At 29.1% G+C, this 14,804-nt stretch overlaps 1 protein-coding gene across 6 annotated transcripts in view; it reads left to right on the top strand.

Annotated features, from left to right (window-relative positions):
- CSMD3 (CUB and Sushi multiple domains 3) overlaps window positions 1-14,804 on the top strand; it is a 1,239,477-nt gene that overhangs the window by 459,769 nt on the left and 764,904 nt on the right. For 3 of the 6 annotated variants that reach the window (XM_032246339.1, XM_032246357.1, XM_032246363.1), the window contains 2 exons: window positions 6,720-6,797; window positions 13,432-13,519. In XM_032246339.1, the coding sequence (XP_032102230.1) occupies window positions 6,720-6,797; window positions 13,432-13,519 (166 nt within the window). The remainder of the gene's footprint in view (window positions 1-6,719; window positions 6,798-13,431; window positions 13,520-14,804) is intronic. The other 3 variants (XM_032246370.1, XM_032246349.1, XM_032246365.1) reach the window with 1 other exon arrangement.

Here is a 14,804-nt window from a genome sequence, read left to right as displayed (position 1 = left end):
GGCCATTGTTTTTCTTTATACAAAGTTTATCTTCATTTTTTTAAACATATTTTGAAATAAAATATTTTTCACAAAGATTCAAGAGCTACTTAATATTATGTCACTGAGTTTTCTATTACACATTTTTCCTATGTAACCCAGAAACATGATCTAATTGCAGGATACCTCTAATCAAGTTTTAAAAAATTGTGCTACAGAAACATTTATAAAACAGATATTATTTTCTCAGAAGTTTATATTATTAATAGAGTAGTAAACCTTACATGAAAGATGTTAAAGGAGCTACTGCAGGAATGTTGTTTAGTTTTCAATCTAGTAGCAGTATAATTTCTTCACCTTTCTTTGTCCAAGGATTACATGCAAGAATTAATCAGTAGCAGTCTCCATGATAAATATGTTCTGGAAAGTGTTTTGTTCAGCCAGCACAGGAAGGAGAAAAACAAAGTTAAATTTTTATATTTGTTGCCCTGTAATGTAAAGCCACTATTCACTTTTAAATCAACAAAAGAAATCATCTTTATACAGTTAAATAATTTTATAACTCCTATACACATTTTAATATCCTGAATAGAACTGATAATTCTAATTACATTAGTCTTTCTTTTCTTTGGCCTAAATTCTACTCCTAAATAGTTAAGAATTACATCTCTTAGAACTATATAGAAAAGTTAATCAAAATGTCCTATATCTTATAGAATCAGAACATAGGTCTGCTAACTCCTAATCCAGTGAGCAAAATGCCAGAAATAACACACTGTATTTTAATGTTACTTTAACCTCTAGTCAGTGACTGATTAGTTGTAGTACTCATGTAAATAAATCTTCTGTCAATAGTGAGATGTGCCATTTTCTCAAAATCAAATACACATGCAAAGACATGTTAGTTATTTTCAATATCCAAAAAATTAAAATAAAATTATTTCATTAGCAGTATAGTTTATTAGTTTACTATAAAGTGAAAGATAAGATTATCATGAATAAATTGAAAATAAAAAGTAGGAAACACACATCCAGGTATTGTATCAAAAAATACAGTACAGAAGAGGAAGAGGAAGACATTATTGTACTTTTGAAAAGAAAGGTTAAAATGAAGCAGAAACAAAAACATAAACAACATACTAGTGACTTACTTGTTTATAAGAAATTCTTTTCCTTTTTAAATACATTACCATGATGTGGCTGAATTATAAATTTATAATACAGATACTGACACTTCCAAGATACTTTATTGTCAAAATAAATACTATAAACTTGGAAGAATAAAATAAATACAAAATTAGAGTATTCCATTCATTCTATCTTCACTATTGTATTTGAATATAAGTGGAAAAAAAAGAGGGCTTCAGAATGTTCTGAAAGGATTTAATAACTAATATAACTGTCTTCAATGAGAGCACTATGCATACGTGAAAGTAAATTATTTCCAATAAAAACAGTGTTCTGCCAACTAATACTAAACATGTCTGTTTCTTCTTTTTCAAAGTTAAATGTTCTGCATATTACATATTTTCACTATGTATGCATAGCAGTGTAATAGAATAATGTATTTCAGATAGGTAACTTTTGAAATTATATAGTGAAAGACTCAATTTTTAGGGGAACTTCAAGCCAGGGAATGTTTTATGACTTTAAGGTATAGAAGCTCAGTGATAAAAGGACCAATTAAAGGCCATCTTTTCCAAACCTCTGACTGATAACTTAAAGCCTTTCTACTATACCTATTTAATATGATCAGTTTCCTAACATTAACAACCAGTACCAACACTAAATCTACTTCCCAATCTATTTTATCTCACCAATACCACATGTTCTCAAGTTACACTTAAAAAGTTTTTGTGACATAAAACATAAAGACAAATGCCTGTTACACCAAAATAGTTGATACTAGAAAAAAAATCAAGCTATAATTTATATGCATGAATATATGGTTAATTTTTATAGTAGGCATTTTAATTTAAATTATTTCAAGTAATGACTTTTGCTGAATAACATGAAAATTAGATGATGTTTAAATAAGAATCAATCAATATCATTTTCTTTTTGTAAGTTTTTAAAAAGGGTTTCAAATTTATATTGATCTTGAAGACAAAAGACAACGTGGAAGATGACACAATGATAATTCATTACGCGGCTTAAAACTACTTAATGTAGGTTACAAAACACAGTGGTTTTCCTATTGTCCAGAACTTACAAGCAAATAAAGAGGGATTTGATAGCTGGCCCAATGTTCTTCCCTGTCAGATCATTCTCGTATTATAAAGTATTTCTATTAAATTAAACAAAAAAATAGTCAAACCGAAAATGTAATGAAAACTTTTTAAATGATTAAAAATTGTTCAGCATATGAAAGACAAAAGAAAATAAAGGAAATGAATCATTGTGCATATACCTAAGAACCCTGCATTTAATGCTTTCTAATATTATTAGAGTATATATAGTTTTTCTGTTTTTCATCTAGAGATTTATAAATGAAAAAATGCTTCATCTTGAGCATTCATTTTTTTAAAATTAATCTTTAAGTTCTGGGGTACCTGTGCAGATCTTGCACAATTGTTACATAGATATACACAGGCCATGGTGATTGGCTGACTCCATACCCCCTTCAACTACTTTAGGTATTTCTCCTAATGTTATCCCTCCCCAACATCCCCACCTGCTGCTATGGCTCCTCTAGACTCACACCTCCCCAGCAGACCCCAGTATGTGATGTTCTTCTCCCTGTGTCCATGTGTTCTCATTGTTCAACACCCACTTATGGGTGAGAACATGTAGTGTTTGGTTCTCTGTTCTTGTGTCAGTTTGCTGAGAATGATGGTTTCCAGATTCATCCATGTCCCTGCAAAGGACATGAACTCATCATTTTTTATGGCCTCATAGTATTATATGGTGTTTCTGTGCCACATTATCTTTATCCAGTCTATCATTGATGGGTATTTGGGTTTGTTCCAAGTCTTTGCTATTGTAAACAGTGCGTGAATGAACACATGTGTGCATGTGTCTTTATAATTGAACAATTTATAATCCTTTCGGTATATACCTAGTAATGGGATTACTGGGTCAAATTATATTTCTAGTTCTAGATCCTTGAGGAGTCGCCGCACTGTATTCCACAATGGTTGCACTAATTACACTCCCAGCAACAGTGTAAAAGTGTTCCTATTTCTCCACATCCTCTCCGACATCTATTGTCTCCAGATTTTTTTAATGATCACCATTCTAACTGGTGTAAAAATCACTTATTCCTATTTTAGTTCAAGATCAATAAAGGAAATTCTCCCAACAAAATACCTTTAGTTAAAAGACTCAGAATTGCCAATATCGTACATATTCATTCATACACTCATAAAAATATGGCATGTATATGACAGGCCAAGGTGGGTGGATCCCTTGAGGTCAGGAGTTCCAGACCAGCTTTGCCAATGTGGTGAAATCCTGTCTCTACTAAATTACAAAAATCAGCTGGGTGTAGTGTTACGCACCTGTAATCCCAGCTACTGGGGTAGCTGAGGCAGGAGAATCGCTAGAACCTGGGAGGCGGAAGTTGCAGTGAGCCAAAATCACACCACTGCACTCCAGCCTGGGTGACAGAATGAGACTCTGTCTCAAAAAAATAAAAATAAATAAATAAATAAATAAACCAAAAACAAAAATATGACATGAACAAAATATTTTTCCTACCTTTGAGAAGCTTACCACACAGTGAATTTGAATTGCCACACATGACACACTGTCTAAACATTTTCCTTAACCTGTATAAAATACCATGCTTTATTTTAACATTCACTTTATAATAAATTTTACTTGCGTATTACTGAAATGCATCAGTTTAAAAGGTCAGGTTAATTTGCTAAATTAAATGTGTTCATTAGAAGCACTCATTACTTGATGACAAGTCAATATTTATTCCATGTATCTTTTATACATAGTGAAATCTATATTTTTATGGCATATATTGTAATATTAAATACCTGATACATGCTTTAGAATAGTCTTGTAATTAATACTTTCAATATTTATCCTTTTATTCATTAGGAGATACACATTATTCTTTATATTAAAAATATAAACAGCTAAAGAATTTGTTTTCTGTTTAACATATTTTAAAGTTTTTGTAAATTTAAATTTTATATTATTTATTCACATTTTTTCATGTACAAAAGTGATTATTTTCCTGAGCTTTCACCTTCTGCATCTGTATTACAATTACTATTGTTATTTTTTAAAATATAGATGTATCATTATTCAAAATAATTTGGCACATAGATGCTTATAAAAGAGAAACTTAAGGTTCTTTTAGAAACAGGAAAAATCCTATACAACCAAAGAATTAAATCAAGATACTTATAAGTAGGCATGTTAGTCTGTCTCCTTCTCCACACACCACCATTGTCCCCCAGTATTAGCAACTTGTTATTTACAACATTGAATTCTTTGATCCGTAGAATTTTATTCTTCTTAATTTTCTCCTTTGGCCAGATAATCTTTTCATTTACTTTGCTTTATTCTTTTTGAAATCCAGACTTGTGTTAAAATCACCATGAAATCTTCAGACTTATTTGTAATATTATAAAGTCAAATCTTATAATGCAGAGAAAAGTAGAGGTAGATTCCTACTTATAATTTATGTTTCCGATGGAAAAATCTAGAATAATGCCAGAAAATACAAAATGCAAATTTTGTCAAGTATTTTGAGACATCAGAAAATTCACATGTGACAAGACTAAATTTAGAACTGCTGAACATTTAAGAAAAATTAATTTTAGGTTACCATGGCAGTGGGGCCAGAGGTGGAAGAGAATCAAAACAAAAAGCATCACTTGGGAGGGATGTAGTTATTTTTTCACCATAAATAAGCATTCATAGTTAAAGAATCTTGCAACTATAAAGAAAGAGGCCATCTAGTCCTAGCTGCTTACTTTGAGAGAACAAAACAGGTAAAAAGGCAGATTCTTGTCCAAAATCCCACAACTAGTACTTACTAAGAATTAGTCTTTTAAACTCTGCTCCAATGATATTATTCCTCTTTTTAAAAATATATGCTGTGTGTATAGATAGTTCAAAACTATATATTCACATAAACCATTAGGTCCTTTTTCTACTGTTCTACATTTGAAGATATTAACAAGAAAAAACTCAACTTTAAAATGTTTCGTAGACCAATAAACATCCATAATTTGAACTAATTGCATAGATGATGTTCAGAAATAGTGAAGTGGTAATTTTAAACCATCTAACAAAAATCAGTTTCTCTCCTTTTAAATTTATAGCATAAAAAAACCCATTTGCATAACATTTAAGGCTATCATCCTCCACTATAAACTTGATAAAAAGTAATATGTAAAGAGTCCCACACTGTAACTGAGCAAGTTAATTATCTTTCTTGTTTTCTTGTTTATGCTATGATTTTTAAAAGAAAATAATTGAAGTGGGGAAGGGTGATGAGGAGTGATTGGTCAGTGGAGACAAAAATATAGTAAGATGGAAGGGTGAGAAGACACAAGTTCTAGCATTTGATAACACAACAGAGCAACTATATTTAACAGTACCTTATATTTCAAAATAGCTAGAAGAGAAGATTTGGAATGTTTTCAACACAAAGAAATAATAGATATTTGCAGTGTTGGATATACCAGTTACTCAGATTTGATCATTACACAGTGTATGCTTATATTAAAATATCCTATATACCCCATAAATATGTATAACTACTATATATCCATAAAACTTATTAAAAATAAAATGAATGATATTTAAATATCTCATTAGGACAGAATCCATAACATTTTTTAATTAGTGGAGTTTTAATTAAATAAACATTTCTTCATTTTACTTGATGTTAAAAACGTAAATATAATGTTTTCTGAACTATCACTTACCACATTTTAAAAATCCATAGCAACTGTAGTTAATCAAATAATGCATGCTTAAAATAAAATAATACTTTTTTAAAATTTGAATTACTGAAATATTTTTATCATATCTCAGGTTTAAAAAAATAATTCCTTACCTACTTCATTGAATTTCTATGTATTTATTTTTTTCTTGGACTATCCAGTTCTATCTGTTTTAATTTAGTGCATAATTAAATATCTAAGAATAGCAATAACATATTTTGGATGGGCTCCAAATAGCTGTGATTCACTTTCGTATATTGTGTGCAGTATGGACTAACATCAATCATAGTGTCAAAAGCAATAATAATGAATGGAAATGATTGTTAATGGAAATACTGAAATACATTTAAAATTTTTCTAATTAAGCCATTTTGTTTAATGTGTCCTAACATTTCAAATAGCCTAAATTTTTAGGAGATTTACTTTACAAAACAAACCTATTAAATCCTTCCCACTATTCTAATACTCCAGCATTTTTACTTTGCTAGTTTATTTATTCCATAAAATTTGATGAATTCAAGTGGTTTATGATAAAGTGTTGAGATTTCACTTTTATATAAAAATTTGGACAGTTAAAAAATACAGTTTTAAAAAATATGCATATGCAGGATTTTCCCTGTAGAATATTTAAAATCCTTCTACACTGCTTAGTATTTTACTACTAAGTGATTATATTGCTTTGAAAAAATTCATCTGGGTACTGTATCAGACTTAAGAAAGTGGTTTCTTTATCTTGCATAATTCCATGCTAACAAATTTCTTAACTTGAATTTCATTTTAAAATTGTATTTCCTGATACATGTTTTTGTTTGTTTTCTTAACTAGTGAAAAAGGCCATAGATTTTAAATCTAGAGGATTTAAATTGTTTCCAGGGAAAGACAACAGCAACAAGTTTTCTATCTGTGAGTGTACTTCTTTTTTGTTACTTTCTCTAGTGCAAGAGTGAAGTTTGTGGTGTCTGTGTTGTTTGTATGTGTTTTACCAAAATATTTGTGTATTTACCAAATTAACTGCATTAATATCTGTATAACATGCATGATGATTATTCAATATTATATTTAAATATGTATTGAGTTAACAGATTAACATAGTAAACTCCAAGCCTTAGATTGTTTTTGATAAAGTTTATTTTATATTTCAAAATGTAAAAATATTCTTTTTATCATATGTGTTGAGGACACTCAAGTTTTGTAGTTCTAGGAGGTGAGGCAAAAATGAGTAAGATTTCTAAAATTGGTGGTTTCTTGTAGGAGTTCTTGATTGACTACATCTCCATTTCAACAAAAGTGTTTTTCTAAGAAAGATTACTTTTAAAATAGCAATTTTTATTTAAAAATAAACAAAATTCTTAATTTGAGCTAATTTACATAAAACCCTTGAAATTAAACATTTTATAAAATGATTGATAAATTATTGCTATTCACTATTTGAAAATCTTATAAAATGGCCTGAAATAAACAATTTTACTTACAAAATCAGGGCTTTATATATCATCTGACCTTCATCCCATAATCTCAGATTATGAATCATTGTTTAGAGCATTTGTTTAAATGACCATAAACAAACATGGAATTTTTTAGTAGAGCTATTCATTTTTGTAGGAAAAATTAATAATAGTAATTGCTGGAAATTCCCAGCAATACTGTTGCATATTAGAAACTTTGAAACAATCCATTTATGACATAATACCTGATTTCCAAAATAACATTGCTAATATTCGAGTAGTTATTTTAAATTTAATATATATTGTTGCTGTTTATTCTTCAACAAAAATGTATTTGTTAACTTAATTTTTCTTCAGTTCCAAATACCTTATGAAATAAGTTTATAATGATTTCTATAACAAAAATCGCTTATTATAGCTATATCAAAATGGATTTTACATATATGTTTATTGACTTGTACATATAAACAGTAAATGAAACAAATTGATCAGTTATGTCAGTTATCGAGAAAAAAATTTGGAGTCCTATGTTATCTGGTATTTTAGGGTGTCATAATTTTCAAATCTGATTTTTACATTTTATTAGTTAGACTTGAGAATACTAAACCAAAACCAGAAGAGATATCACCAGGAAATCATTGATCCACTTGGGTTACCTGTTTAAAAAGCACTAAACAGCTAATTTCAAAGAGTTTAGTTGTATAATTAATATTTCTTCATGTATTTTCGGGGCTAAAAACATATTTTTAAGATTGATACTGTCAGTTTATAAGGAAAACAAGCAATGCCACAATATGACTTATATGTAAATTATTCAACATATTTTTGAAGGGCATATTTTCTATAATAAAAAAATGTAAAAAATTGCGAGATGTGATGACTCTGACATGTCAGATTTCTTCATGTCATCATAAAATAAAAGTTAAATGTTAGCAAAATTAAATGTTATGTTTACTACATTTTTTCTAATATTTTGTCTGGCCATATATTATTTCTGAATTCTAAGTAGAATTACAACATATTAGAATGGTTTACGTTCTTCTCATTTTATCTACACCTATGTTACTTGACATGTTCAAACTTCCAAATGTTCTGGGAAATTCAGGCTATTGTACTAAAAGATCTAGGACTTATAAGGCATGGTAAGATATATGTAACTTTATATCCCTGATGGTATATTGCCTTAGTGGAATTTATATTATTTTTACTTTTCTTGTACATGGGTTATGAAGGTGAACAAAAACAGAATTTAGACATGACTGTATATCTAGGAAAAAATTCTAATAAAAATACCTTACTTAAGAAATATTTGCTTTAAAACAGGCAAAAAATTAATGTGAGGCAAAAATGTTAATAATTTGCTCCATATTTAAAATAAATTTTGCATTTATTTTTTATAAAATATTTTTAAATATTCTTCCTTTTTTTGAAGAAAAGTAATTCTAACTTCAAAATATTTTTTGCAAATTTTCTATCATTATAAAATAGCAAGCCAACATTATTTTAAATTTCATTTTACAATAATTTGTTTTTAAAATTTTAATAACTGATTTCAAAAATATATTCTTTCATTGTTGTTTGGAGTAAAGAGTTATATTATTTTAATTTGTATCATTATTATATATCTGTTTCAAGTATACTTTCAGATCTTCATCTCTTTAATATTATTTATTTAACATAGGACACAATAATTAAAAAGAAAGAAAGTTTTTATTGTACATTCATCTTTCAAATAAAAAAATATTAAACCTCGTGTTTTTTGAAACAACGATTAATTCTATTATAGGCATGGCCTGAAGTGAGTATAAGCATGGAGGACATCAAATGCCCACACTGCCAAAGTATGTGTGTAAAGGTCTCATACTGGTACTTTACATTTTAAGTAAGAAATAAATTAACAAGAGATTCAGGAAGCTCCAGTAGTGTTTATGGGCAGAGTTTGTTGATCTAAATGGCTAACTCACATTTTTTTTTTTTCAGCTTTTATACCTGAATGCTAAATTGCCCCAACCTACCCCTTTTTCTTTTTCAAAAATTGATTTCACCAAGAAAAGAAAATATAGATTTTTTTTTAAATTTTAAAAGTAAAAAGGTTTTATATTTTTAAAATGTTTAAATTAATGAACTAGTAGTCTTTCTAACTTCTTTAGTAGGCTCCTCTAGAATATTATTGTGGAATTATAAGGAAACTGTGAGCCTGACAGAAATGATTATATTTTCTCTTCTATTCTTCAAATCCATACTTTTATTATTCATATTATCTGCTCATTCCACAATTCCTCCATGGCATGCTAGACTAAGAAGGTAAAAGTGTGAATAAAATAAATTTTTAATCCTCAAGGATTCAGTATTATATTGGGAAGCTCCATTAGTTAAGAGGTAACTCTTTCTAGAATGTGAAGTGTGTTAGTATAAAAAATAACTACACAAAGTTGATATCAATGATGTTTGAGTTCGGAAAATAATCCAAAACACTTGATAAGTTGAAATAAAAATTTAAATCTAGTTTTTAAAAATCTGAGAAAAATGACAATGTAAGCAGCTAGAAGTGGTGGAATTTAGTCAGAGTCCACTTATTTTTATATTTAGGGTATATTATGTGCTATATAAAATCAGAAGCCTTAAGAAAACATGCTTATACTATTCATGTAATTAACCTTTAAAGACAGTCATATGCTTAAAATGCAACAAGTTGCTATGCAAATTAAAAGAAGTAAAAGTGATAAATCTAATTGCATCAATGACAGTATGAAATGAAAGCAGTTGATTGAATTAATACTAACTTTGTTTAATTGTCTTGGCATCACTTAGCTATGGGCAATTATGAAATATAGAAATATCAAAAGAGATGAAATATTATACATTTTTCCTAATTTAAAAAATGTTAAATATTTACAATTAGAGAATATGAAATAGACATACCATGCAGAAGCTCTCTCATTATTCTTACATTTTAAATTGGAAAGTATTTCCTCTTGCAGATGTCCAGAAATGGTGGTTTAAATGACACTTTCAAGCAGACAGAAATAACTTGACAATTAAAATAATAATTGTGATTAATTAGGTAAAAGTGGTGAAATTATATACATGTTCTGCATTTTAAGGTAAAATGTTTGGAAAACTGTTTTGAATCATAATTAATGACATAGTTTCTGTCTTGCTGAGCTTTCTGAGCAGCTAGAGAGTTCAGGGTTAATAGTAGAATTTCTCAAATCAGACTGCCTGAGTTTAAATATAGAGTCTCATTAACTAACAATGTGACTTTGGACACTTTTGTTCACCTCTCCGTGACTCAGTTTTCTCACCTGTAGAAGGTGTAAAATAATAGTAGCTACTCCTAAGATGGTTGTGAGAACGAAATGGGGTAATACACATAAAGTATGTAGAACAGTTCTCGCCCCATAGTTATATAAGTGTTCGCTATTATTTAAATTCATATAAAATGTTTAACAAAATTTTATTTTGAGACAAAATGATAGTGAAATTGTAGAAAAATGGGATTTTTCTTATTTTTACTTTTAAATAATGTATTCACAAACTGCTTGTCTGTGTTACAGACAATATAATCTATAATCCTATAATCTGTTACATATCATAATACAAAAATGTAGGTAGGCTTCAGTCATGCTATCTCTTTTCCTCTTTCCCACCCCCCCCATTTAAAAAGTCATATTTTAATAAACATACACTACGATATTTTCAAAAGCCTTTTAAAGATTGGAAAGATGTTATTTTTCATTTTTTATGAAATGAGCATTTTCTATGCTCAGTTCTTTGACAACCAATGTAAGGTGATATTGTCAATCAAACAACTAGGAAATATTTATTGAAAAGATATTAAATAGGTGTATTAAAATAATTATGTTTTTCCTCTATCTTAATCTCTACAGATAACTAAAGGTATATGAAACTATTAATTTATAATATATTAAGATAATATTAAATTAAATACAAAATTGTCCAAATGAATTACTCCAAGTGATTTAAAAAGATTAATCAGCATAACATGGAAAAAAATGAGTGATTATCTTTTGGAAGAAGTGGGACTTAAGCTAAGTCTTGAATATTAGATAGGATTTTGATAGCTAAGGGAGATGGAAAGGAAAATATGGAGACAAGGAGAATACACAAATGTGTGGAGTGAGTATGTTCAGAAAATTGCAGAACAGTGAACAGACAATGGGACTTGGATGATGGATGCATGTTTGTGACTAGTGAGAAATAAATTTGATACAGTAGAAAATCTAGAATAATTGGAGATTTGAGCAGTCATAAAAACTGTGTTTTAGAAATTTTAGTCTTCCTCTGATATTCAAGATGGATTGGAGGTGGATGAAAATGGAATCACAGAAGCATCAAAGTGATTAGGTTGAATTTGAGTAGATAGATTAGATGACCATGGAAACTTTGGTGGATAACCAAATAGGCCATTGGAAGATTGGGAAAGGAACTTCAAGAAGATTAGAAGTTATTAGCAAATAGATCATTATGTCAAGGAATAAGGGAAATTCAAATATAGAGAGCTGTGAGTCAATGCCTTTGAATTTGTCCACTGTAGTGGAATCAGCCAAAGTAAGAGTGGCCAAAAAATCCAGAAAGGTAAATGGAAATTATTTATCAAGTTAGAGAATAAGAAAAATGCAAATATCCCATGATTTGAATAGTGAGCTGTAACACAGTTAGCAAAAAGGATATCATTGGTAATACTAAGAAAATTACTTTTTAGAATGATGGAAACATATGCAAAATCTTATGTTTAACTTAGGAAAAGAAAACTTTACCATAACCATAATTGTTGGGCAATCATCTGATAGCTATTTTCTTATCTGATGAATCAATTGGAATTTAATGACTATATTCAGCAGTCCAGTGGTTCTCAACTTTGACTTTATATTAGAATTACCTTGAGAGTTATTATTACTTTTTAAATGGCTCACACCTGTAATCCTAACACTTTGGAACCTTGGATGGCCAAGGCGAGAGGATGGCTTGATTCCAGGAGACCAAAGCTATAGTGAGCTATAATTGCGCTACTGTACTCCAGCATGGTTGACAAAGCAAGACCCTGTCTCTTTAAAATAAAAACAAAAAAAAAACTGATGCCAGAGTCCTACCCTAAATTTACTGCATTAGAATATCTAGAGGTAGAAGTCGTCACCTTTATTCTTTCAAGAAAGATCTACCTGTGTCTTCAGTTCACAGTGTAGGACAATAAGCATTGGATGGTTTAGATTTTTTTCTCTCTGGAATCTCTACTTAGGCACTATTTTTTTTTAATTAAAAAAAAAAAAAAACAGGTAAATTGATATAAAGTAAAATCACAGAATTTATCCTCCAGTTCACATCACTCAGACATTTTAGTACTCTCTGATTGAATAATACAACTCTTACTTGGGGATTTAGTTATCCAGTGTGGTAACATTCACTGAAAAAATTAATACGTGTTTTACTTTTTGCTCTGAAGAAACTGCTGAAAATGTTTGCAAAAGCTGAATAAATCATATCCATGGAAATTTCTTGAGGGTAAAGCCATTATTTTTGGTTTACACCATTATATAATAATTTAAAGACATACCTAGTAATCTGCACCATTATTGTACTTTAATGTTGGCAGACCAAAGTGCTTTATAATATACCAAATACAAGTGTTACAACTTGGAACTTTTTTCATACAGTTATATTTTTTATTACAACTTCAAAAACAACAAGTATCCAAATAACACTGTTATAACTGGTGATTGACTTCTTTATTGCCAATGATTAGTGGAAACTCTGGATACTGATACCCTGAGAATGTGTTCCCAGAGATTGTCCAATTTAATGGAAGCTAAAAATAAAAGTAATAGATATTAGTACGTTAATATGCAGACTAGTACAAGTCATTGAATATGAACAGCAAATTTATTTTCTCAGTTCATAAAATGCTTTTGCCTTCTGTATTGGTTTATAAAATTATATTTTAACAAATACTTAAATGGTAGTGATTATAATGACAATGTACAAGAATGCATTTTATTTATATTTAAAAATTGATATCAATTTTCTAATCACATATATTTTGTTTCTTTCTCTTTTTTTCTCTACTGTTACAGTAAATGAAGGAGGTATTAAAACAGCTTCCAACTTATGCCCAGATCCAGGAGAACCAGAAAATGGGAAGAGAATTGGATCAGATTTTAGGTAATGTTTTAAAATATTTACTTCATTATTTATCTTGTCAATATTTATTTTAATTTAAATGTTTAAAATAGCTAATAACGGCAGGGTGCAGTGGCTCACACCTGTAATCCCAGCACTTTGGGAGGCTGAGGTGGGAAGATCACCTGAGGTTGGGAGTTTGAGACCAGCCTGACCAACATGGAGAAACCCCGTCTCTATTAAAAATACAAAATTAGCCAGGCATAGTGGTGCATGCCTGTAATCCCAGCTACTCAGGAGTCTGAGACAGGAGAATTGCATGAACCCAGGAGGTGGAGGTTGCGATGAGCCGAGATCGCTCCATTGCACTCCAGCCTGGGTAACAAGAGAAAAATTCTGTCTCAAAAAAAAAAAAAAAAAAAAAGCTAACAATATAAAGATGATGGTGTGGTGGCATCAAACTACATTCTATCAACATTTACCATATATAATGGTGAGTTTCAAATGAGGTAATGCCTGTAAAACATCCTAGCAAATATTCTATAAACATTTGTATTTTCTAATTACAACTTGAGTAGAAGTTTTATCTCCATCATAAATTAGTATTAATTTTATTAATTTTAAATTAAGTTTACCAACAAGCTAGAGAATTTATGTAGTAACTAGAGAATTTATGCAGTATACTGTGACCATTAATTTACATAACTGTCAAATAATGCTTTTTAATAAGCTTGAATTTTTCTTAGTCCTCTATAATATTTTACAAATAAAAGATTGCTAAATGCCTATCAAAATATTAACCAATAATCTTGTGAAAACTCACAAATACCTATTTTTATGGAGTATCCATGGTAAATTTCACTTTTCAATTTTTGATGATAATGTTTATAGTTACAGATACCACATATTTTTCCTTTTTACTTATTTATATTATGCATATAAAGCACAAATGATATTTTAAAGAATATCCCTATGAAGAAAAAAATAGTTCTTAGAAAATAGACCTATAAAAAATTTCCCACATGAATCTTTCAGAATGACTTAAAGTTAAATTTTGCCATACTTGAAGTGGAAATGGTAATTTCCACACAAACACAATTGTAATTTTCTAAAATATTTACAGAACTTTAACCACTCTCAAAACTTAATACAGATAATAATATTTGAAGAAACACACCAAAGAGAAATTCAAAATATTTGGGAACTGGTCAGACTTTGATCTATTAAACCAGTTTTTTTTAAATTAACTAAATCTTTCAGCCTTAATGACTAACAATTATATTATAGACTACAAAGTGATAAGCAATTAAGTAATCCTTTTTCCAAT

This window comes from Sapajus apella, unplaced genomic scaffold (genome assembly GCF_009761245.1).
Source record: "Sapajus apella isolate SASKATOON/1434 unplaced genomic scaffold, GSC_monkey_1.0 scaffold3, whole genome shotgun sequence".
NCBI classification, from domain to species: domain Eukaryota; kingdom Metazoa; phylum Chordata; class Mammalia; order Primates; family Cebidae; genus Sapajus; species Sapajus apella.
Note: the sequence above shows the minus strand (reverse complement) of the source record. Positions and strands in the feature narration are given on the sequence as shown.